The sequence below is a fragment of the Balaenoptera ricei genome, chromosome 21, assembly GCF_028023285.1.
Source record: "Balaenoptera ricei isolate mBalRic1 chromosome 21, mBalRic1.hap2, whole genome shotgun sequence".
Taxonomy (NCBI): domain Eukaryota; kingdom Metazoa; phylum Chordata; class Mammalia; order Artiodactyla; family Balaenopteridae; genus Balaenoptera; species Balaenoptera ricei.
The window spans coordinates 14285470-14311605 of NC_082659.1; the positions used below are offsets into that span (position 1 = coordinate 14285470).

The following is a 26136-nucleotide window of genomic DNA, read 5'->3' on the forward strand; positions in this document are numbered from 1 at the left end:
ATGCCAGTCTCTGCTTGTGCTCTAAACCAATCATCCACGATGAGTAAATAATTTGAAATCATAATTGCTACACAAACAACTATTGGAGGGCTACAATCTGGAAAGGAAGATGAAATAATTCAACCTTTAAATACACAGGCTTTTAGACGCTGACCAAGTGCTTATTCTATTTGATTAATTTGTGGCTGCAATCTGGAAAACAGTGGGAAGAAATGATCAGGCCACACAAAGTGACCACCTACGCACAGAGATCAAGCAGTGGACCATCATGGAAATAGTTACTCAAACAGGTTCTTTCTGCTTCCTGTCAAATAAGAAATGGACGTGCCCGTTTGTAGTAATCCCTCTAAAGGGGGGATTAAAATTTGGCACATAAAATAATGAGGGTCCCTTCCTGCTGCCCTTCCGCTGACCTGGCTGGCCAGTTAGTGGACAGATGTGAGTCCACAGCAGATTGAGGCTGGTGAGTAGAGACGGTGCTTTACGGGGCTCGTTGTATTGGATTCACAACGATGGATCCTACTCCACCTACCAAGGTGGCCATCAGTGGCATAAATGAGATGCACTAAGGAATTTTTGGTGTGTATTGATGATCGTGCATTGACATAAAATCAAGTAAAACAGGTCACTAAGCATCAATTTTTGCAGCAGAAATAAATCCATTCTACCCAGAATCCTGGCATTCACAGTGAGGAAGCACAGCAGGAGGGTCGAACTGTGGCTGTAGCTGTTCTGGACCCTACAGCAGTGCCTGGCTGGCTGTGACAGAAGTCTAGGCAAAATGAAAAGCTGTTTAGGGATTCTGGAGCTCGGGGCTTTGACAAAGTTTCTGTTGCATCTCAGCAGACTCTACAGAGAAGCAGATGATAAATTCTCAGGTGGGACAAGGGAATCTAGATTTTGATGCATGTGGTTTTAAAATCCCAGATTTATATTTTTAGCGTGCCGAACACTTGGCAAGAGCTTCTCTTGAAGAGGGTAATGACAAGCAACCTCTGAGTACACCAACAGCATCCTTCATTTGATCAGATTCAGATTCACCTAGTTAAATTTCCCATAAATGTTCTCATGAAAACAGGGCCAAAATAATTATATGGGTCATGTTCTTCCTACAAAGGGAACATGTTTTTGTGGAAAGCTAATACATAGTGGAAACTATCCAGTGGAACAGAGGGGATCAGGGTGGGTATTAGGATGAAGCAACATGATAAGACATTGTTGATAACTGAATTGCCAACAGAGGAACGTACGTGTTTCTGAATACGTGAGTGATAGATGTGGAAGAGGGCTGAAGCACATAGAGCAGAAAGGACTACGCTTTATTAGAAAGGATCCAACTAGAAGAGCTAGTTACTTACTATCTATGTGAGATAAAGGAATGACACCCAATGGCAATACATAGTTTGAGATTCACTGAGAGCTTGTGAGTATTAACAGAGTCTGCCATGCCAATGGTGATAAAGCTTTTTAGGGCAACTGAAGAAAGATGAATTTGGAAAGTGCTTACAACTTCTTGTAATTAACTTCTTCTTAGAAAAATAGCTATTTTTGAGGCAGAAATATTTTAAAATGTGTTGTTTTAGCTGAAGAGCAATGTTTAGCCAAGGAGTATTTAGCAAATGAGCTTTGGTGATGGTTTTAAAACATATTTCTTCTCTGAGCTGATGCAAATGCATCTTTTCTCCATTTGTGTGTCAAGAGAACACAGAGCAAATGCATTTCCTCTGAGGTTTATCTAACAGATTGGGATAAAATACACAATTCATGTAAGGATAAATGTCAAGAAGAAAAACTGAAGTATACTTCCAAGCAAAATTTATTAGATGTCTATTCAAGAAAAACACAATGACCTTTGCTTGTAAGAATTCAAAGTCAATTACCTAAAAGCTAGGTATGAATATTTTTCCTTTTAAAATCAGATACAGAGAATAGAAACATTAATTTTTCTTAAATATGACAGGCAACAGATATTGAATTTTTTCTCATAAATGGCATCAAAGGTAATTATTCATTTATCAGCAAAGCTGCATGCAGTTGACCTAATTTCAAACCCAAAGCCTTTAAAATATAAAGCTGGCTGTGAACTTGACAGTAATCAAGGTAGTAATCAAGGCTACTCAAAGATGTTTCTTTACCTTCTTTCTAATGGAATTCCTCTCTAATCGGTATTTATATACATTTCAGTTTGGCTGCTAAGATGTTTTATGTTCATAAACTTTTGCAGAAGTACTGTCTTACAGAATTGCACTGTCAAGGCATAATGATGATTTGTGGGAGATGTAAAGGGTAATCTGTTGAAAGTGTTTTAGCTTAGTTTAAAGGAAGGATAAAGACCAAATTAGGAAATTCCCCTGTTTTCTCAACAACTAAATAGTCCATACAAAAAATGAGCAAACATATGTACAAAATTCTAGAGTCTACATGCATTGTGAAAAGATCAACCACTGTTCACAGAAGAAATGCCATAAAAAGTTTTGTCTATAAGATGCTCAAGATCCAAATATGAATAGTTCTTATGCAAAGTCATAAGAAATACAAAGCTAGTTCTCGGGGTATGTGTAATTCAGGCACTGTTAACCACATTAAATCTTTCAGGTCCCAATATCATCTTCAAGGTTTCTACTTCAGGGCAGAAAATTTAACCTGAATGATTTAACATTGCCTCTAAAAAGTGCCTCATGTATTCTGAGGAAATATTTTACACACACTAGGAAAATCAGGCTCAACATATTCCTGTCCTCAAATGTAGCCAGGATTCTGAGTTCCAGAGAAGAAAAATAATTATCATAGTAAAAATAATTGTACTGATCATAATCCTTGCTAAAACCAGCCTTAATACTTGTGATGCTTCTGAAGTACTCTATTTCTATAAAATAATATGTGAGATTCTTTTACATTTCCATAAAATGTACATATCTTATGGATTGTCTGTTCTCATACAATCTCAAATGTGTATGTGTACACGCAGTGAAATCTTACCTATGAATATTGCTTACAGATGCTTTCAAGTGTCTATGTTAGAATGATTCTTTGCACCTCTCACTAACACTGCTTTTATTTAACTTTTATCAGATAAATAAAACACTAAGAGCTCATTGTTCATGATGCTGATTATTACATTTTAATATAAAATAGCAATGCAACTTTACAACACAATAGTTTTCTGTAATCTAGCTAAACCTCTTGTATTCTCCTGATTATTACCAAAGGCTCTTATTCACTTATTGTTTGCACTTCTAAAAAGTACAAAAAAAAAAAAAAATCCTGCAGGAGAAGACTCCTATTTGAAACTCACGTTCAATTCAACAAAATCACACTCATTCGAATTAACTTTCCTACTCTCGCTTTAGATTTTGTAATCACTGTGCATATTACAACATATAAGTGCAGGCAAACAATAGCTGAAGTACAGTTGTCATATCGTGTAAACCAGGACACTAGGCAAACTCGTGAAAGGAAAATATACTGCCAAGCTAAGAAGGTGAAAATGCAAACCCCAGCAAGTAGTAATAAACAATCTTCTGGTTGCCTGAGGGGAGAACATCTTTCAAAGTGGACAAGAGAGCCTCCTTGAGACACTTACTTTTTTGCCTCAACTACTCAACCCTTATTAAGTATAATGATTTTCTTTCTGATGCCGCATATTGACTTTTCAAAGTTTAGAGCGGACGGCAGGAATATGCACTTTCACACGGAAGCAAATCCTCCAATCTCCCCACTGCAGCGGCAGTTCCATTGCTGGTGGTTTGGTGGCAGATGGAGATGGTGATGGTGGGTGACTTCTATTGGAAACCAGAAGGCATAACAGCAGGAGGCCTGTGGGGATCTTTCAGGCAAGGTTATGCAGATGTGGTGCTGAAATGCAGCATAAATAATGGGGAGAGTGATTCACAGCCTCTTGACATAGTTCCCGGGAAAAGTACCAAAGAATTTGGTTCTTCTTGAGGTCCCTGAAAATAGAAGTGATAAATGAAAGAGGGGTAACAGCCATGAAATGTCAGTTCATATATGTGGGCTTGAAAACTCACTAAGAGAGCAAGCCCTCAGGGTTTGGAAAAGAGAGAAAACTCACTTGAAGAGATAGGAAGACAAAGTAAGCAGTTTTATCTGTATTGCCTGATGCCTCTGTTGCCCCTTGAGCTTAAATGCTGTGCTTCCATCACACCGGGCTGAACAGAAAAGCTCAGCCTCTCAGTCTGAGGGGAGAGACAGCCTTGCTGAGGAGGTGGGCTTTTAACTACAATGACACTCAAGTCTGATGAGGCTCCGTCACCGAGGCTGCCAGACAGGAGTGAGGAGCGGAGTAGGAAGCGCATCTGGGAAGTGACATTTTCAAATACAATCTTCTCAATTAGGATACGGCTGGCCATGGGATAAGGCAGCCTGGAAAAGCACCACAGCAAGGCTTGGTTCTGTGAGCAGGAGGTCTGTCACAGCTCCTCAGCACGGTGTAACGTGAAGGCTTTATTGGGGATGCCATCACCATCCAGTTTTATTATCTCATGGAAGATCATGCTGAACGCCACAGCATTCATTTACAAATAGCGCTGCCAGGGTCCTTAATACGATATAGAAAATTTGAACTATTTACCAAGTCACTAAAGAAAAAACAGATAGACCACTACTAGTGGGCGGGGGTTCTATTACTGGGCATGTTTCTAATATGAGGAGTAAAACCAAATGCATAAACGGCCATCATTATGATCGCCTTTGGATTCGAATAACATGATTTCTTTGAAACTGTTTGGAAGAGCTAGTGCTTAGACTAAATTCTTCCTTATGATTTCCAGCTCACGTAGAGCGAACAGGGTCTCTACACTTCCCTTTTGCATTTACCCTCTGGAACTTACTGTCCTGGTTTGATGACTGATTTTCTTTATCCCTGTGTAGGTAAGCCATTTTACCGTCTTCTGAATGGGGGATTAATATAAACAGAGGCAGAGGCTTGTGGCCGCTAATGTGGCCTTTGCTCTTATATTTCCCCACTGTTGGCCTGTCTACAGAAAGCCCTTATTCCCTCATCTTTTGTCTCCTCCATCCTCCTATGCCTCTGTTTCCTCTTTACCTCTTTCCTCTGTGACTTAGTATATGATACTCTTGTCTACAAAATTTTTCTCAGAAAACCTCTAGTTTTCTTTTAAGACGGTAAGAATGGGATTGTTTTTTAAGTGGTAAGAATGGAACTTCTACTTGGACCACACATTAAAGCTAAGGTGAATCACTGGTGTTTTAGGGCACCTACAGCAGACCTAGTCATGGGTGAGTTGTTCATTTCATCTTGTTTTCTCAGATTAGATCCTCACCGCTGACGACTAACATTTACCACTCAACGGAGTATTTGTATTTTGCATCTAGGGAGCAGTTTCGTTGTTTTTGTTCTTAGATCTCAGTCTTTCCTGGTTGGTGCTATTTAAAGAAATTTTCTTCTCTCAGTTGAACTGGAAATAAAACCAGCAGAAAATTACATATACCTGAAGCAGTAAATACTAAACTATATTAAAAATGCAATTGCCTTGGGATTACATAGTGCATATGGATGTGTGAAAGATCAAAGGCATTATGAAATCAAAGAAAGCTTGACTATCACATCCAACCGTGCAAGGGAGCAAACATAAGCAAATTACGAAATGGCCAAATGTGTCTGAAAGGAAATGTACACATACCCACAAACCATCCATCATCACATTTTTCCATCACATCGATGACATCACTTTCTCTGAGCTCCAGCTCATCTTCATTCCTAGGAGTATAGTTATACAGAGCCTGAAACCTTAAATAGGACAAATGGATGTGTTAAACAAAATCTTTATGCCTCTGTGAAACTATAGAAGAGAGTATAATATTTATTTTACTTTTAACATTTCTATTCTTATTAACATATTAATTAGGTAGTATAAGTCTTTGGTAAGCATGTAAAGTAAGTAGAAGTAGTTAGGCTTTCAGGGGAATTAGACCACTCTAATAGCATTTCAAAACTCATAATGAGGAAAATTTATGGAAGATTCTACTATCCATAGTTGGATTAAAACATTTATAAATTGGACCTGCATTTCAATTGTCCAGTCATAGATAGCTATCATTCGGACATTAAATGATAGTACAGAATATAAAAGAAGGGATATGTGCATTATTCAGCTATATAAAAACAAGAAGGAATTACGGTTTTAATTAGCCATAATCAGAAGCAAGTAATTGCAGCTTGCGAGTGGAATTTTCAAAAGATTCTAAATTGAGATGCACAAAATGTCTCAGATACAACTTCTAAATCACTGTATGGGAATTACTATAACAGAGAAGTGTGTGTTTTTTTTTGTTTTTTTTATCAGGAGGAATTCTTTAAAGCAATTTAGTTTCATAGTTTGAATCAGTGTAAGTGGTGATCTCAAACAGTAGGTTAGGGACATACGTTCCTTTTTAAATGGGTGTCAGAGAAATTGTGTTTAATGTAGAAACTCTCAAAATAATCATATAAAAAAGAATTACTGATAGAATGCTGTCACTTTCTCTGTCTGAATTCTTTGAGAACACATATTTTGCTGACATTGATCAGTAGCAAACTCAGACATTGAATTTTTGGTAATAAAATAGCATGCATATTCATATGGACTGGCATTTTGGAAAGACACAAATTCTAGCAGCTCGGGGTCAGGAAGCATTTGATATGCAGTTAACATGAAAACTTCACATTACCACTAAAATATTACCAGTATGTGAGGGGGATTTTTTTAAAAAGTTAGTGAATTTTTTTCTGCCGTTCTTCATAACAGTTAATGTAATTCTGCCAATGTAAGAAAATAAGAACCACATTTCAGGGCACTTTGAATTTTTTCAAGCCAACTTTAAAAGGTTGATAATATTGGATACTGCTCAGGAACAAGAATGATTTATTTTGATTACTTCATTCAGTCAGAAAATCATACTTTGGTAGAACAAAACTATTCTATCATGTCATCTGAACTCAAACATCATGTGATAAACTGGGGCCTCGGCTGCATTGGCTTCTCTCCCTGTCCTTGAACTTTTTCGCATTGGGGGGTCTGGATAAAGTTGGATTGGGGGAGGGTGTATTGGAGAAAGAGCTGATAAGATGTGGTGCCTAACAGCCTCTCCTAGAAAACATTATCTTCCCTGGCCTGAGAGCAAAGCCTGAAATTCCAACATTAGAGATTTCTTCCCCTGTTAATATTTTGTCCTCCTAGTAAACCTTTTTAACTACTTGAGCTTTTGAGGTCTTCTATGGAAAAAGGATTCTGATTGTGGGGAAGGACAAAGAAAGGTAGCCTGAATCCCAGAGCCGTGGCGAAACAGACAGGAAGGTCTTGAATACGGACATTCCTTAATTTGGATGTTTGCATGGGCCAACCCTGGTTGGAGCAAATTATTCTGCTGTTTGATTTGAGGATGCTCAGGTGAAGGAATGGTATCTCTTGTCTATCCCTGGGGAAAGTTAATTTCACCATAGTTCCTTTTACAATCTCACATTTGAGGGAGATAGATAGGCATTCCTGGGCTGTTAATTCCATGGATATATATTGCATCTCTCACTTTGGGAAACACTGATTCTCCGAGCTTTTCAGGCTTCAGCCTTCACCCAGGCACATCTCCAGCCACTTACAGAGACAGGCCTATTTAAGGCCACAAACCCCAGCTGCTTGAAGAATCTCAAGGTCCCAAGAGATAAAAAAAAAAAAAAACAAAATTGGCACGAACTCCTACTTCACTTTGATATGATGAAAGCCACTGTGCTTATCAGAGTTTACTTACCATTCTGGTTTAATTAGACCACCAAAAAAAAAAAAAAAAATTTGGAAGTTTCATGGAAACATAAACAAACCTTCCGGAAATCCTCCTGCCTCTGCTGGCTTTCAGAATCAGTGTTGCACGACAGGAAATGCAGTCGAATTACAATAAAAAATGCTGTTTTGAAAGATGTGTTGGTGAGATGAATGATGGTGGTGGGGTCAGGATGCCTCAAAAAGAAATTTGTCTTTTAAATAGGAAATGCTCAACCAAACTTGAAGCTCTCTCTATAACTTGCAACTTCTTCTATAACATATTTTACCATACTTCTGAATTGCAGTGACATTATAACATTATGTTCCTATTTTCACTCAAAACCTATTACTTAAATGAAAGAGATTAAGTGATACCCATATAATTGGCATTGTGATCAAATAGAAATTTAATAAAGAATGTTTTATAATGTCCAAAGCAGGACACTGAAAATGTGCCTTCTTCTACCTGTGAGCTCATAAACTCGAGGAAGCATCAACTTCATGACATGAAACAGTGTGACATCACCTACATCTTAATTCATAAATTCATTAAAAGCTGCTGATATAATGGGTTGATAATGCAGTAAACCTAAGCAGCCTTGGGATTTATTTTTTGTGATGTGATCCCTTCATCATTTGTGTAAATAAGGAAACAAAACAAACCTTTAGAATTACAAGTTATATTTAACATTTTTCCAATTAAATGAAATTTTAAATTATTTGTACCTCCAACCTATTTTTTCATAGTCTTTTCCTTAACAAATAAAACCTTTCTGGCTGTACTCGGTGAGAGCCAGTTTCAGGTTAGAGATGGTTTCCGAGGAGCATGCTTTTAGCTAAGCACCAGGTCTGTGAGGAGTGAGGAGGTCACAGGCCACACACCAGGCCCCCCTGGTTTGCTCTGCTCCCGGGGAGCGGAGCTTGGGCAGTGGGCAGGAGGCACCCTGTGTGTGCTCAGGTCAGCCTGACGTGGTTTAGTCCTGTAAATGCTCCTTCCCAGGGTCTAGCTCCTCACTCAGAATAGGCAACAGCCAACAGGAAGTGGATAACCTCTGAATATCTCTCATGGGCAAAATGGAGCAGAAAGAGAATCTAAAAGACAATGTGTGACACCTTCAGATTGACTTGACTTAGAAAGGAGAGGGAATTTGAAAGAAAGTGTGAAAAGGCATTTTCCTGGTCCTCTGGGTAGTAAACATCCCGTAACTGAATGACAGTGCATGTTTTAATACTGCCATTTCCAAAAGAATGGAACTTTGGAATTATGCTACTAACTTATCACTGTAGGTCTACTCTGACGTTCTCCTGCTCTTCAAATATGTGTAAAAACAATGTTAGAACATTTTCAGTGTATCTTTAAGGCTGTAGTTACTAGAATCTACATGGTGAGTAGAACAGAGCGGGAGACAGATTCATGAATCTTAGGAATCACTGCAGCATTGGAAGGTTTTTTTCTTAGTGCATAAATCAAAGTCTTCTCCGCAAAATCAGGGATTTTTTTAAAAAAAATTAGCTTCTGTTCTCTGTTGTGAAAGATGGAGACTATTGCAATTTCTCTTAATCTGGGAGATGTCATCTCATGTTAGTTACTCTGATCTCTTTCACTTGCAAAGTTGTACCATCCTCGCTTATGGTACATCAATGGTCCATTTTGTGGGTCAAGGTTAGTCTCGAATTTAGAAGATAAGAAGAATACTTACGGTTCCCCCCCACCTTGAATGTTTTCATGAGTAAACACAGGACGCTGTGGCTGAAATGAAATGATTTTCAATGTAATCAATGCTTAAACTGGTACTAATTAAAAGATAATTTGGATAATGGCATGGCACTTTTCTTGACATTTAATATTTCCTGTTGTAAAAAACCAAGAGGAAGGAAAAAAAACCAAATAAAGGGTTTCTGCTGGATTAATAATTAAAATATTTTGAAAGGTGCTTTAAATTAAATCGAAATAACCAAGGTTCAAATGTTTTGAACATATCTGCAATCTTGTCTGCTCAAGCTTTATGGAAGAGTCAGGGTTTAGTCCCATTGATTTTTCAAAGGCCAGGAACATGGCAAGAACATAGACACCAAATCACTAGACTGGGAAGTATGGACACCTTCATACAACCTTATTCTTCAGCGTTTTCTCAAACAAGCAAAGAATAAACCACATTTAGTCTAACAGCAAAGTATCCACATTCATTCTAATATACTTTTCCTTCACAGACAACATTTTCACATACAGTACAGATAAACATGTCAAGAGGCAGACATGCCATGCTACATTTGAAGTTACACTCTCTGTTCTCAATGTGGTGGAAACACATGCATTTTTAAAAAGAGAAAACAGAGTTTGAAATAGCATGTAACAAACAATATCCAGGTAACATGTAACATTTTACCTTAGAAGAGAAATATTGGTAGAAATTCCCAGTGCACTGAACTCTCAAAAGAGTTTCCTTTCTTTTTAAACTAAGCATCAAGACCAGTATCTGTAATAGATACTTATAATATTGGAAATGACAAGCCTTTGCATCCCATATATCCACATAAATATTGCAATGAATGAAAGTTCACACGTTTCTTGAATATGTAAACTCAATGTAGTTTATACCGACTACCTAAACGTTACCTTTTAAGGGGGAAAAAAAGAATTTCAGTTCATTCATAACACACTTCAAAAGCATTCTCTTCTAAATGATGGCCGCATGGTAAAATGAGATAAACCAGAGTTTGCACGGCAAATTGCATGGCAATTGTAAGTGATTCTTTATTGGTGACTGCATTAGTTTTTAGATCCATGTCTTTAGACCTCAGGGCTAATTCCTGGATCCCGGAGTTAGGAAGGGATTACTGAGAGGCTGAGAATTCCCCCTGCAGACTGTCCATAGAAACCCCATTCGTCCAAGAACGGAGGGGGACTCCGTTAATTAATTGCTATTAATATTTTGTAATTATTTCCAGTCTCCTTTTCTCAGTCTTCTTTTTCATTTTAAATCACTGCAGAATATTATTCCCTCATATATACGTCTGTATCTTTTTTGGTTGTCTTAACCATTTCTCTCTCTTTTTTGTTTTTGAAATTCAGATTGATCTCGCCTTTTTCACTATCATAAATAACAATACTATATACATTTTTATACAAAGAGCTATTTTCTTGTTTTGAACTATCTCTTAGGACACATTTCCAGGAGTAAAATTTCGGGCCAAAGATTATGCGTTGAAGCCACACGATATTGAAAATGCTGGTGCTAGTTGCTCAAAAACACTATATTTAAAAATGCAATTTAAAAAAATCTAAAATGCCATGTTTTGAATCACACACCAAGATAGCAACTGTTTTCTCACAAAAACAATCATAGCGCAGTTTACAGTGCATAACAAAATTATAAATAAGGAAATATTATTTGTTCTTGTCGTAAGAGAAAATGTTTTGTAAAATATATTTCATTGTGCTCTAAAAATGGCATGCCTATTTCCACATATTTAAGCCATTCTAATATTTTTGAGTTGAGTAGAAGTTTCACTTTGATATCATGGCATCGAGTGCTTGGTAAAACTGGCTGGTCTAATTTCATTGCTCCCTTATGTTAAAATGTGAATGCAACTTTAAGGATTAGACTGTTCATTAACATAAAACAATCTACTTATAAAACCTGTATAGCACCTTTCCGTTATTGTGATTACAATTCCACTGGTTTAATTCCTTTAATTCAACTCATCTCATAAATCATTTAAATGAACTATCTCTGTGGCAATTATGAAAATTGGGCTATTGCCAAAAGTATGTGGCTCCCTTAATTCTACAGGCCTCTATGTCTTAAGAACTTGTGTTCCTGGGTGTGTCAGCCAGTAACATCCTTGTTTTTACTAATCTTTCTCAATGCTTCCTTCATATCCTTTAAAAGGATCCACCCCCATTTTTAAATTTTTTTTTCTGAATCACTGGTTTTCTATACTGTTCACATACTGAGGCCAGGATTTATCACAGCTTTTATTAGCAGAGAAGTTGTGTATCTATTATAATGGTGACTTTTAGAACTTTTCTGAGGTTACTTTTGATAGGAATCATCTCTATGTGAATATGGATAACTAGGAGCCAGTGTTGAGGAAAGATGACCAGTTACAGGAACTGAAATAATTTATTTTAAAAGTCTTTTGGGAATTCCATGGTGGCGCAGTGGTTAAGAATCCACCTGCCAATGCAGGGGACACGGGTTCAGTCCCTGGTCCGGGAAGATCCCACGTGCCGCGGAGCAACTAAGCCCGTGTGCCACAACTACTGAGCCTGTGCTCTAGAGCCCGTGAGCTACAACTACTGAGCCCACGTGCCACAACTACTGAGCCCACGTTCCACAACTACTGAAGCCCACGCGCCTAGAGCCTGTGCTCTGTAACAAGAGAAGCCACCGCAATGAGAAGCCCACGCACTGCAAGGAAGAGTAGCCCCCGCTCGGCGCAACTAGAGAAAGCCCGCGCGCAGCAACGAAGACCCAACGCAGGCAAAAATAAATAAATTTATATTAAAAAAAAGTCTTTGGTCAATAGAGGAATAAGCAGCACAGATACTTATGAGGGCATGTTTGTGTCTTTCCAGTGTTGGCGATGACTAACTATATCACCTTGGATATGCACCTCAGCTTCCTTATCTCTAAAATCAAGGAGGTGGACAAGTTGATGGTTTAGATCTTTTCCCCCTCAGGGAATCCATAAAGGAATCCACGTTTTCACAGATATATTTCCTCTGATACTCCTTCAGTTGTCAGAGAGCTATGACAATTGGCATTGGTTAATTCCCAAGTGTCTCAGTCATGTAAAAACAATTAATTTTAAAACAATAATTAAACTTCATTTTTCAGATCGGTAAACCAAAACCCAAAGATAATTTCTTAATATCACAAATAGGCAAGAAGAAGGAACAGAATTATAATTCTGACTCTCACTCTTTATTGCATAAAAGCTTGCTATGATGGAATAGATAGTGCAGGCTTATTAAAATCAACACCTTAATTTTTTTCCTTTAGGCAAGTGTTTCTGTTCTGTATGGATACCCAAACAAATTGTCGTAGAAGGTTGTTTTTTGCCTTTCCCCCTCCTTATAACTGGGCACAAACCTTGGGGCAAAGACCTGTGAGGTATCTGCACTCTTTTGCCACCTACTGGTGAGTATTGGCAGCAACATGTTAAAAGCTGTTATGCCTTTGGACAGCTCTCACCAAGTTCCTTCAGCCTGGATTCATTTTGAAAGGATATTTTAAAGACCACAGAGCGATGTGGAATATAGATAGTCATCTGTTTTTCTGACCATGTTCTTCTTATTCCACGTTTTAAATTCTTGAGAAAGGATCAGTCTTTAGCCACCAGTATTTTTGGTCTGTGTTCATTTGTATTTTCACTATCTGCTCAGGCATTTCTATTACTCATAGCTTCTTAGCGGTTTTGTGATAAATATAGAAGATACATTAGTGACATTCAAGAAGCTCATATGAGCTGTGAGTTTAAAAAGATGGTTTTGAAGTTAACAGATGACAGTCACTGTGCTGGAAATTTTAAGCGAGAATTATGTCATATTTACATTTCCTTAATGAGTCTTAAGAGCCCAATGAAAATTAGAAAACCCAATGAAACATGCTGCTTTTATAGAATCCTAAATATTTAGCTTTTTCCTTGGCAATGTAACAATCTTTTTTTTCTCTTTTAGTGTAGCTATTTTTTAGTGTTGTCAAAAGCAGATACAAATGAGACAGGTTTTAAGCACATGCTAATTTTCAAAGCCAGAACCAATCACAAGCCACTGCTCATAAGAAAGTTGGTTTGAAATATCCTAGAACCTTAGGTATCAGTAAAATATACACTTTTCTAGCTCAGATAGTAAGGCACAGTCTGTCCTAAACCTGTCTTCTTATCTGTGCTTCTGAAGAGGCATCTGGAGGATTAGCTATATCTAGTATTAGGTAATTCTTAGGTAAGGATTGACCATTACTTTAAATACTAATGTGGGAAAATCTTTGAAAGGGCTCTAAGCAGTTCTAGAGTTCTTATTTTTTTTCCCAGAAAATGTTAGGTGTGGTACTTGCCAACCAGAATTAGATGAAATTCTCTTAATAACCGTACCATGTTTATGTTTCTAGGTGTATTTTTCTTTCTTACATTATACAATTATTTTAAATATTTAAATTATTTTTTAAATTGTGAAAACACAACTTTGCCTAAGTCTAAAGAATATAGAATATTTGTGTTCCACACAAACACATATAATAGAACATATAAGTACATAATGTAAAAATCTGACAAAGAAAAAAACTTATGGTGACCCAAAGCATACCATCTCATTGACCCATGGGAATTTATGGATGGGCCATATTAATTTTGGAAAAAGCTTTCTTTTTTTCTTTTTTTGGCTCTGGAAAGCCCTTCTGTGAGAATCTCTCCCAATCAACATTCCTCATTCTCTATGGCAACACAAATCTCTGCCTCAGAAACAAAATCAGGTCTTATTAGGCAAAGCAAAAAGCACAAAAATGGCCTAAATACAGAGAAGTATCTACATTTCTTAAAAACGGAAAAGGAAATCTGTCATCAAGCCCTTAAAAGCTTGCAGAACCATAATCATGTAATGGAGCACGTAAGATTAAACCAGGTCCATCAAAATAGAAATGGGAAAGGACCGATTCAGGCAGAGATGAAAATTCTCAAACTCCTCGGCTGCCGTCCTCAGAATTGATGGTACCAGTTAGAACCCATTCATTTTCAAGGGCTGTCGATGCCACAGAACTAAGTAGTCAAAGGGAAAATAATCTGACCTTTAAGTTCCATCAGAGCTGTCAAGAGACTGGGAGCCCCTGGAGTCCAGAGAAGCAGAGTTGGCTTGAAAGGGTCATGGAGTGAATACGGCACATGTCAGCAGAGCAACAAGATATTTTACAACAAGGGCCATGGATTAAAAGAAATCCAAATAAACTGAACGACGCAGAAGCAAGCATCCCTGGAAGGGTGTGAGTTCAGTATATGATTGGCAGCAGCTTTATTCTTTGCACTAGAAATAGTGATGGGAAAGCAGTGATTTACACAAGATGGATGTGGAAGACAACATATACCACACCCTTATTTGCACAGAGGAGAATTGGGGCATGTCTTTGTCGCTTTTGGAAAGCTTACGCGCACACATAAAGGGGAAGCTCATTGACCAAAGACTCAGGATAGGATTTTCGTGTTGATCTGACTTCATAGCTGCTCATCATCATCAGAGAGGTCGTTTCCTTTCAAGGGTACCTCCAGCCCTACTTCATTGGCAAAGCACAGCAATGACAACTAAGGAAGAGCCAGCCCACTGATGGTGGAGGGGTGGCCAGGGTGCCTGGCTCAAGGTGGGGCATCTGATCCTACCCTGTGGGAACCGCTGAGCCCTCTGACAGGTGAGCTGCAGGATCTCCAGGACATCACTGGGCTACGCGGAGGCTTACCCAAGACAAGTAGATCGCTTTTTAAATCAGCCTGGAAAAGCCGTAAGAAGTTAATTAGTTCTCATCTTCATCACCCAGCCTTCAGAGGAGCTTTCCTGTTTTGTTTTTTTTCCATGCACACACAGCATGCCAAACTCCCAAATAAGAGCAGAGCAGGAAGGGTTAACAGTCTGAAGACAGCTCTTCTGGCGGCCCAGAGTTTTCACAGCACAGGTATCAGTCGCTGCTTTACTAGGGAACTCACAGGCAGAGCAGAGAGAGATTTATAGAGGGAAGTTGGCATAGGGAAGATGTTTGAATGCAGTGTAGATGGCTAAGAACACTTACAAGAAATTTTATGTCTTTAATAGAATGCTTAACAATTGGTTTCAAGATACTCTCAGATCTGACCTGTTTTCTTTGTGTTTATTTGAATAGATGCAAGGTAAGAGCCAGGGAAATTTTGCTTTATATCCATCAAATTTCATAGACAGTGTCAATCATTTGTCACGGGTAAATTTTCTAATAAAACACATACAAAGAAAATATGGGGAATTCCCCGGCGGTCCAGTGGTTAGGACTCTGCGCTTTCACTGCTGAGGGCCCAGGTTCAGACCCTGGTTGGGGAACTAAGATCCCACAAGCCTCGCAGCATGGCCAAAAAAAAAAGGCTTTTCTGGGGGAAATTGTGAAATACTGTATAATTAAATACAGAATATTGTTCTAACTCCAAGCACCTTGTGACTATTTTGGTGTTCTTTCAAAGTAAGATTTTTAATATGACAGTGAGTAAACTAACCTTTCTTGTGTGTATGTTTTATTTTCTGTCCATTCATGGACAAGACCTAGCAATGTACTGTCTGGTATTTGATTTGGCTTATGGGAACTTTAGCAGGACTAAAGGACTTTTAAATAAAAGCATGTGGTTTCCTCAACTCTCATTTAGGAAAAAGTTCATAATAATTAGTAATGATTGACCTCATATCTTCAGTCTCTGGGGATGAAATGCATCAGGCATTTTTCTTTAAGGCTTGTGGCAGAGAATGCTTCATGTTCTCCAATATCCATTCTCTTCTTTGTCATCCCAGTAACAGAATCCCAAATGTTAGGTAGGCACACGGCCATTCTGAATAAGGTCTATTTTCCAAACTTCCTTGTATCTAGATATGTTCATGTGGTAAGTTCTGACAGATGGGATATGTGCGGTTTCTGGAAAATGCCCTTCAAGGAAGAAGACATAAGCTTCCCTCCGCTTTTTTCCTTCCTGCTGGCTGGAATGAGAAAGGGACTGCTGGAGCTGCTGCAGCCACTTTGGACCATGCAGCGGAAGCTTTTCATTGAGCATGGTGGTGTGCCAAAATAAAATGGAATCTCCTGGGATCCTTGATGACTGTATAGCCACATACCAACCCTGGATGCCCTACATTTATGCATAAGAAATATATATTTCTACCTTGTTTAAGCTCTAATTATTTTGAGCCTTCTGGCACTGCAGCTGCCCCAATCTTGACTAATACAAGGGTTCTATAAACATCAAGACTCATAGAGAAAAAAAGTAGCTGTTGGAATGATGTGGATAAACAACTGGAAAGATCATTTGAACATATTAGGAAGAATCAGGGCTTAATTTCATGTTGGAAACTGTGCTCAAGGGGATTACCTTCCAGTGGGATGGCTTTAGGGTGAGGAGACTTCCTTTTGGGACCATAATAACTGAGTTTCTTGGAAGAAACCCAAGAAAGAGTCTCTCTCTCTGTTCACAAAGTGCTTCCACTGCAGCTTGAGTCCACATTGCTGCAAGACTCTTTTACAGAATATTCTTAGATGGAATTGGAAGCTCAGTTTACAGCAAAGCTGAGGATTATAATAATTTATATTATGAAAACCCAATATTTAAAAGATGCTCAAAGACTAGAGAAAATATTGGATTCTGATTTATATATCAAACTCATAATTTATATGTACATTTCAGTCTTCCGTCATCTATAAAGTCGTGGTAAATTTTACTTCCATGGAAGATTTTGGATTGCATATGACAGACTTACATTATCTCAGAAAATACTTTAAAAGAACAAAATTGCATTAAATTAACATGAGTTAAGTAAAACAATGGCTGATAGGGGTTGATAACATTGTTGTAATGATTTCATGCATACCATACTATGCCTATTAAAACATTATTAAAATTTTATTTTCTCTTTGCTTTTAGTGGTAGGTTACTCTCCTTCTTTGTAATGAGCAAAATTTCTAACATTCTTGAAATGAGAGAAATAGGAAGCCTTCTTAAAGGATTCACATCAATTTTTTTACTGTGTCAGTTGTAGATTAAACTATAATAATGGCCTAAAATTTGTAGTTGATTCAATTTGTATGTATACTTATAAGCATAACTTCAGTCAACTTATATTCTTTCTATGAGTAAAAAATAGATTTATAAGGTTTTCAGAAAAAGTGGGGGATTAAAATTAACATTTGCTCTCAAATATGAGATAAAAAAGAGAAAAAACTTCATTTTTCTGGAGTTAGTTATTTGATGTAGTTATTAAAGTATTCTTTTAAAACATGGTTACTGTGAATATCTCCATTCTCTCATACCATTCTGTGAACAACTGAAACATACAGAATGCATGAGATGAGCTTGGTTCTTGCAGGAGAATAAACCTGTTTAAATTCTGGTTTTGTCCTTGACACTACAGTGGTGAGTGTTCCATCTCTCTACATTAGAGAAGGCCGATGCTCAAGTTACTTGCCCACTTACTGACTGAGCATAAAGGCTGAAGAACAAGTAGGGAAAGGCAAGGAATAAATATTTTGGCCTTAAAAAGAGAACCACAGAGAGAGGAAAAAAGGCAAATTCTTAGTCTCAGACATTATCTAAAGAATTATTATTATTTAAAAAATTTCCTAATTATTTCCTGCCAGCTAAGATAAAAACCTCAAAGGGCAAAGAGCAATATGTCTTTAAAATATACTACATTTTTTCAAAGATTCCTTTTCTACGTAAGATAAAATTCACGTAGATGGACTATTTTGGTGGATAGATTTGGTGATGGGGGTTTGGAAGATTGCATAAATGGCATTTCTCAGGTGTTGGTGCTTCCTAGTTCAAAAACATGACTCTACCAGAGCCTTCGTTTTGTTTTGTTTTTGTACTTATCTGCAGAGGCTCTCATTTCAAGTTGAGAAGATTGAGTGTAAGGTTGAGTCATTATTTGAAGTCCTTTTGTCCAAAGGAAAAGGTTTCAGGATCATTCTGGACATAGAGAAGTAAAACTTTTCTGAGATGGATTGATTTCATGCTGTGGTTGTCACTGAATCTCTTTCCAAGGCCAGTCATTAACTTTGTTAAAAATCTTTCATCATGGTATCCTAAGAGGGAGTTAAATACCAGCAGAGCTGCCAGCCAGCCAGCAAGTCTCAGAGATGGATGCCTTGTTAACTGCTACAAAAGAAGCCTCCTTTCCACATCCTCATTAATTTACTTCAGTTTTGTGGAAGAACAAGGCTCAAGACAGTGCCAAAGATCATCCAGCCCTTAGGCTCTGCCGAACTTGCTGATTAGTTGGGAAACTTAGGAGGCAATGAGCCCACTAAGAAGTGACAGAGGATGACAGGCACAAAGCTGACACCTTTGAATGGGATGGTTCTCCTGCTGACCCTCAACTTAAAAAAAAAGTCTAATAATGACTTTTTATTCTTATATGAAGTTTAGTTTTTCTCCTCAATCTACGTATAGCTGCTATGCAAATATATCTTATAAATTTTTGGACAGAGGCCATGCTAATGATGTTAAAAGTTAGCAACCAATATTGAATGACTTTTTAGATCTTGTAAGATGGCACGAATCTAAAGACGTACATCTAATTAATTAAGTTCATTGAAAGACATGCAATAAACCACACTCAAGATGCAGTTACCTTTAATTTTGGTGAGCTTATCTCCTGTTGATAAGAGTATTTAGGGAGGAGCGGAGATGAGTAGGGCTGGGTAGGCTGAGAAAGTGTGGGGACCAGGTCAGAGACAGTGGCCAAGGAGGAATGAAAGGGAAGGGAGGAAAGCAGACAGCTGGGAAAGGATGTAGATGTTCGATCTCCCGAAGAAAATGAAGATGGCTTAGATATTGAGGAAAGACAAGATGCAATTATGCTTGTGTCCAGAATGAGGTTACATGCTTTTTAGAGAATACCCCCCGCACCTAAATAATTTTAAAGTTACTAAATACCCTGGGGTATGTGACATTTATGACAAATTCTTGCTTTGAAAGCACTAACTTTTTCTTCTGCATTTGATTCAAAATTCCCAATGGGTATGATCAGTTTCACTTTTTTCTGATATGAGTGGCTGGAGATAAGAACCCCCATAATCTACAATTGTATAATGTAGTTTGTGGGATGGGTCCTTCTAAACATTGAGGAAGAAAGTGTAAAACCCTGCAATGACTCTTTGTAACTTGCTTGTGAAGTAGATCACAATTTATAGTCAGTTGGCTGCAAAGCTAGGGGAGTTACGACCTCTGCCTGTGCGTGTGCGTGCATGGCGGACACTGGCTGTGAAACCCACCCCCTGAGCACCACGCTGGGGGTGCTGCCTGCAGCCGGCAGTAGCGGTTCCTGCGAACCAAGCCACATGTCTAATCACATCTTAAACTTGATTAAATTGAAGGGGAAATTAGTTATTTAAGTAATTGACTTAGAAATCTGCTTGACTTACTGCAATGAATGAATGATCTCTATTACGAAGCAGTGTGTTTATTTTATGCAAATGCAGGCATGGCTACGTTCTTTGTCCAGATGACATTTTCTCACCTGGTTAGGGGACAGCCAAGACTCAGGGTTTTGTGGGTGTTCGGCGGCCTAATGGGCACTCACCATTATTTAATGCCAAGAATACCCCATAGAGACCAAATGCCTCTACATTTGTTATCGGTAAGATCTTAATTGGAAATTATGGGGTTTTAAAACTGATTTTCATTGTTAAAGATTTCTAAGTAGAGGAGCCATGGGGGAAAGTGACTTGCTTAGTGGCATAATATGAATCATTAATTTTGTTCCATAATTTCAATATTTGCCAGTAATCATATTTGCTTTCTAATTCGCAGATTAAATATTTGAGACATCAAGTTTTGTTTTTCTCTTTTTTGAAAGAGAGAAGCTTACAAGCTAAAGATTTAGAGCATTTCCCTCTTAACTGATTAAAATTATTGCCCAAGGTTCTTTGTTTGTAAGGTGAATATGTAGGACTCCACTCTTAGGTCGTCACCAACTTAAAGCCATTACCTCTTCAGAAAGAGTTGAAAGGGAACTGCAGTATATTTTTCTTTTTTGTTTTCTTTTCTTTCTCTTTCTTTCTTCCCTTCTTTTTCAAACTGCTACTATATCAAAGATATGGTGTATAGTTTTCTCACCCTGGAGGTGAACTAATCTCTCTGCGTAGCGATTTCCTCATCCCGAAAGTGGGAATAATAATATAACCCACCCTACTGAGCTTTGAAAAGTAAAGATGTAGCGTTCTTAGAATGCTGTCTGACACTCAGTAAGAGCTCAACTATCAGCTATTATTATGAATATTAAAATTAGAAAGACTTTAAATTACAAAAATGTTTAAATATGGATTTATAGTAATAAATAAATAATGGAATAATATCACATATTTACATCATCTTGTTAAAATTTGGTGTGTTTCTATCCATCCCTCCACCCCTACCTCATATAGTGCTGTGTTTCTTGCATGGAAACCTTCTAAGACAGTGTCAAAATTGATGTTTATTAATATGGTTAACTATACTAGCTAACCGTAGTAAGACTGGTTAGTTCTTCAGGAATTAGGCAAAATTAGAGTACCTCTTCACTGGTTTTTGCTGCATCGCTGTCTTCCTTAGGGCTCCTAGGGTCTGTGGGGATTGCTATTGGAAATTTTAAGCGGTCAGCTTCCCTCTCCTCTTCCTCCTCTTCTATGTGCAGGAGTGGTGTCACCTCTGTGCCATCATGGCCACACCACAAGGCATCTGGTTCTTGAGATTCTGGCCCTCTTCGGATACCTGCCATGACCCCCTCATAGATTTCCTCATCTTCTTCTCCAATGACGGGGAGGGTTTGGGGCAAGGGACCCACACTAGCGTGTGCAGAGGTCACGAACTTATCACCTAGGACCTCAGGTACTTTTTCAGGGCCTGCAGAACCCTTTCTCATTGTTGTCAGATCTGCAAGCTGGTTTTGAGGTGTCTTTCTGGAATCCTGAAGCGGCGCTGCCTCAGGGGGCTGGGTTGCAGCTGAGGTCACACCCAAGCGGGGGAGAGGTAGCAGAGAGGAGGGTGGCTTGGCAGGTGCAGATGCTGGCGGCAATGGGAGGACAACAGAGGGGTCCTCCTTAATTTCAAGGGTGATCTCCTCTGGGGTATTTGGTTTGGCTTGGTCAGCAGGTAAAACTAAAGCACCAAGCTTCTCTAATTCGTCCAATATGTTGTCCAGAAAAGGAGGTAGTGTTGGGGCCAAAGGCTTTACCAGTGGACACTTGGCTGTCAGGGACAGCCACCCCGGGGTGATTCCCTGGAGAGCTCCTTTATCTGGGCCACATGAAGCTTTGTGCAAGGGAGGGGGGACTGGTTCGCTGGAAGCCAACTTAGAAATGAGCAGGATATATGAAGTTAAAAAAACATGAAAATAATAATAATGCATTAAAACACAGAGACAGAGAAATGCAGAAAGTTATGATGGTGAATATAAAAAATATTTTATGCTATGGTCTAGATTTGCTTATATTTTTTGAATTTAAATACATAAAATAATTAGTATGTTAATTAAAGATTTATCTGAATACTTTATACTAGTATTTGGAAAAGGTCTATTAAATGTCAAATGACAAGATAAAGCTGTCATAGAGATTATAAGAACAGACAGCAAAATCTTTAGAGATTTAGTTTAATAGACTACTTCTTTCAAAGCAGGTTTCCAGATATTGATTTAATATAAATGACTCTGAAATAATGTAGAATGAAAACCAATAATTAAACCTTTTTTATTCCCAGAATCTGTTTAGTGTTCTTTCTTCCTGTGCCAAATCTTTTGAACCTTCATCATTTTCTTACTTGGGTTTGCGAGGTGATTATAACATATGGCATAAAACATTTTTACATCATTATATGTTAACACATTTCTAAATGAATAAGTTCTGAGAGATATTTTTTAAGAACAGAAACCCACGATCAAAACGAGACTGAACTTACATAACTACTATTTCAAAGTTTTAAAAAATCCAAAGTAAATTTTGACATAGAAAGGGAGCATATGATGCAAACAGGAGTAAACTTCTGCTAGGACTTCCATTCTCTTTTTCAAAAGCTGGACATTTTATATAATCTAGTGGAGGTCTAATTTATGAAGCTTAATCTCCTGAAGTAAAAAAATACTTCTGTATGTCTTAATATTATTGCTATATTTTGGATACATTGAACAAAACAGAATTTTTTATGTAAATTCATTAAAAGTTGTTCTAGAAGTGTTGCCTAGAAACATTCTAATACATTTATGTATTGTTTTTGGACTAGGAAGAATGCTATATGCTACACATATGAAGGCCTTGAGAGAGGCTGGTGGAAGACATTTTGCTTTGGTTCTTTCCAGGTCGATGATTTGGGTTTGGAAAGAAAAAATCTTCAAGAAAGATTGCACTTGCTGGTTGATTGTTTAAGCTGACACGTCACTGGTGCACTCAGCACGCTTGGTCCTTGGGCCTTAGTATGGATCAGTGCACAGTGCACTCTCCACTTAACTTTTGACTTCTGTCCTATAATAGGAGTGGGGCTTTAATAGAATTTATTTAGTTTTTAAAAACGGAAATGTGATGTCGTGTCACCATGGGGTGGGATAAATGAGATTAAATGTCACAGAACACTTGTGAGCACCCTTACAGAAGATTCAAGACTAAAGGCTACATAGCACCTTTAGTGCTAGGAACATTATGTGGCTGAGGAGGAAAGGTCTTTAAATTCCATTATCGTCATGGCTACTGCTACGCCATGACTACCTGCTGCTACTACTACTCCAGCTCCATGACCGCCACAGTCACGAATATCCATGTTAATGGGTTCAAAGTGCTTAGCCTTACCGTGGACTTGCTTCTACTGAAAGTTAAATTAAGTATCCTGAGATACCTATATCACAAAAATATACCTATAATACAAACATCATATAATTATCTTGTCTTCCAAAAGCATTAGAATTGGATTCTACTATATTAAAGGCAGAAATATCAGAAATAATATCAACTTACATTTGAGTCCCTCCTAAAATAAAGATAGTATGTCAAGAAATGTGATTTGAGTATGTCCAAGAGTGATTCATAAATCACAATGAATTCCCTCCTCTATTTATAAATATCAGTCAGAAAATAGTGTATTTAATGTTTAGTATGTTTTGGGTATCGTGGTTTAAAAGTACATTACAGTTCTTTTTCTGAAAATGATTCAGTTCAAAACTACTGAGAAGTTCCCTTCATTTAGCCAATGACATCATAGTATACATTACCAGTTGGTAAAACCATTAAATATTTTTCAAAATTTATGAACGTAAGCTTTTCAACGTATTTTTCCCCAGCAGTGAGAATAAAACACTAATTAGTTTTTAGTGAAATTTGTACATTTCTCGATTTATAAAATGTAAAATCTGGTATTCTAAGAGAAAACTTAGGAAACTGAAAATACGTTTAAATCATATTCTCAGCAAAGATTAAAACATTGTGATCTAAAATATTACATTGCCAATATTATGACATCATGTAAGAATTTCTTAAATTTTAAATAAGCCTTTGTAGATACGTACTTATTCTTTCTTGGAAACATTTATTTGAAAGTACAGTCGCTTTGAAATTTATCTGATAGTTCTTTTAAGATGACTGAATGGTGGATAAGACAAAGATATGGATGAAGATTCTTTTCTTTCTAGCAGTAGAAACTACTAAAGGAAGGATGTTGCCCTCTAAATGCTGAGCTCTGCTAGTGAAGTAAATGTACTAAAGAAGATTCTGGAAAATTTTATAACCAATCAGACAAAATTGGAAAGTACCAAACTGTTCCATTATCCAATGATAAAGGATTGAGAGTAATTGCTCAGCAACCCAGTCTTCAAAGAAAAGTAGAATAAATAAAATGCCTAGCCTTAGCCCTTTAAAAGAAAATGCTTCTCTTAAGATAGTAGATTCTTTATGTAGTTTCCCTTTATGTAGCTTAAACCTTTATGCCAGCACCCATAGGAAAAATTAAATTATATTGATTTGACTTGGCACTTAGAAACATAACATGTAAATCTTTTGCTTTGCCATAGCTATGATGTTGTAATCTAATGTCCTAAAATCATGTACCGATTATGTTACTCTGAGCTCCCAAATATTATACTAATATGCTAGAATGTTTTCTTACCTTATTTGAACTTAAGCTGTGGATTCTATCACTAGAATAGCTGTGGGGTATTGGCGGGTCAGGGTAATCCTCAGCACCTTTGGTTGTATTCTTCTTGATGACTTCTACATAGGAAACAGGGAAGATGCCTTGTCTGTTGCTTCCTGGAATTTTACCTTCATACCAGTTTTGATCAACTCTTTTAAGAAGAATAATTCTATCTCCCTGTAATGAATATCAGGAAAATGCGTTAGAAATAGAGATGTGAGAACATAAAAATTATAATTGTCAATGTTTTCTAATAAACAATAGTTTTCCATCTGGGAAAGCCTTATACTTCCAGTGTTTTGTTTTCGTTATGAGAATGCAACTAAAGCCTCAGAGCTTACTCCCAAATTATGGCTTATCAACATACATGCAGTTTAATCATCCATTCACAACATTAGAATCTTTCCTAAGGATATTTGGCCTTATACATGTTCATATTGGTACTGTGGGAAATGACATGTGTAAGTTATTTCAAAAAGCACAGTAGTTTAACCTGCAATGTGTCGATGACAGTACCATCATCTGATCACTGACAGATTCAGGGAATGAACTTATGTAGGAAGAGCTTCAGAAAGTGCATAGCTTGCTGTGATGGTGTATCTGAAATGGGTTATAGAAGTCAACCCCTGGAAGGGATGAAGTTGGATAGCACAGTGTTTTTCTTCTTTATCTACATGTTCTGAGTTGTAACAGAGTGAGGCTAACAGGATGGGGCAAAGCTAGCATCCTAGATAATGCATAGCTGTGGCCAGGGCTGACATCCACCCGGTCTGCATCAAGATGGTGTAGCACCAGCATCCATTCTGATTGGTGGGTGGCCATGCCATAGCGGTCAATAATATTTTTTATAAAACCCCTGGCTTTTGCAATGATAGAACTTTCTACAGTCACTATTCCTGCTGGCTGCAGGATCAAGCCAATGCCACAAAACCCAGTTTAAATTTTGAATTTGATATAATTTTTGAATAATAAGGCAGCAGAAGAACACTATTTTGAACTGTATTAAAGTGCTATTTTCTTTTGATGTTTCCACATGTACAGCTCCTGATATTTAGCCCGAGGCACCCCTTGGAGACAGTTTGGAACCTCCCAGGCTAAACCACAGAGGGAAAGTCTCTCTGAGAAGCTTTGCATCCCACAGGGACCTCATCTGGAAGGACACAAGAGTGGCAGGTAACAGTGACTCAGGGCAGCCTGATGGAGTCCTTTGCGGAATATGAGGGGGACACAAAAATGTCTAAGGAGAAAGATGACCTATCTTAGTTTTGAAAATATACAGCCTTTCAAACGCACCAGTGAAGAAAGCAGGTTACCTTTCTCAGCGATAGCTCCACATTTGTGTCAGCGCTGAAATTGTATTTGGCTACAGCTTCTCCGATTTCTCCAGGCTGGGCTGGGGGAGGCGGTCTCGCAGGCTGTGCTTTTTCAGGAGGTGTGAGTTTCTATGAAGGAGAACAGTTATTTATGCTTGACCTGTGGTAACCCTGGAAACAGC

General features: G+C 37.9%; 2 protein-coding genes across 13 annotated transcripts in view; one reads left to right on the top strand and one right to left on the bottom strand.

Annotated features, from left to right (window-relative positions):
- Positions 1 to 26136, top strand: part of TLR3 (toll like receptor 3) — a 507043-nt gene that overhangs the window by 113078 nt on the left and 367829 nt on the right. For all 5 annotated transcript variants that reach the window (XM_059909533.1, XM_059909532.1, XM_059909529.1 and 2 more), the window contains one exon: positions 25683 to 25814. The gene's annotated coding sequence lies outside the window, so the exon portion shown is untranslated. The remainder of the gene's footprint in view (positions 1 to 25682; positions 25815 to 26136) is intronic.
- Positions 1893 to 26136, bottom strand: part of SORBS2 (sorbin and SH3 domain containing 2) — a 203307-nt gene continuing 179063 nt past the window's right edge. For all 8 annotated transcript variants that reach the window (XM_059909526.1, XM_059909525.1, XM_059909521.1 and 5 more), the window contains 5 exons: positions 25955 to 26083; positions 24615 to 24818; positions 9476 to 9525; positions 5664 to 5770; positions 1893 to 3950 (listed from right to left, as the gene is read on the bottom strand). In XM_059909526.1, the coding sequence (XP_059765509.1) occupies positions 3889 to 3950; positions 5664 to 5770; positions 9476 to 9525; positions 24615 to 24818; positions 25955 to 26083 (552 nt within the window). In that variant the 3' untranslated portion in view covers positions 1893 to 3888. The remainder of the gene's footprint in view (positions 3951 to 5663; positions 5771 to 9475; positions 9526 to 24614; positions 24819 to 25954; positions 26084 to 26136) is intronic.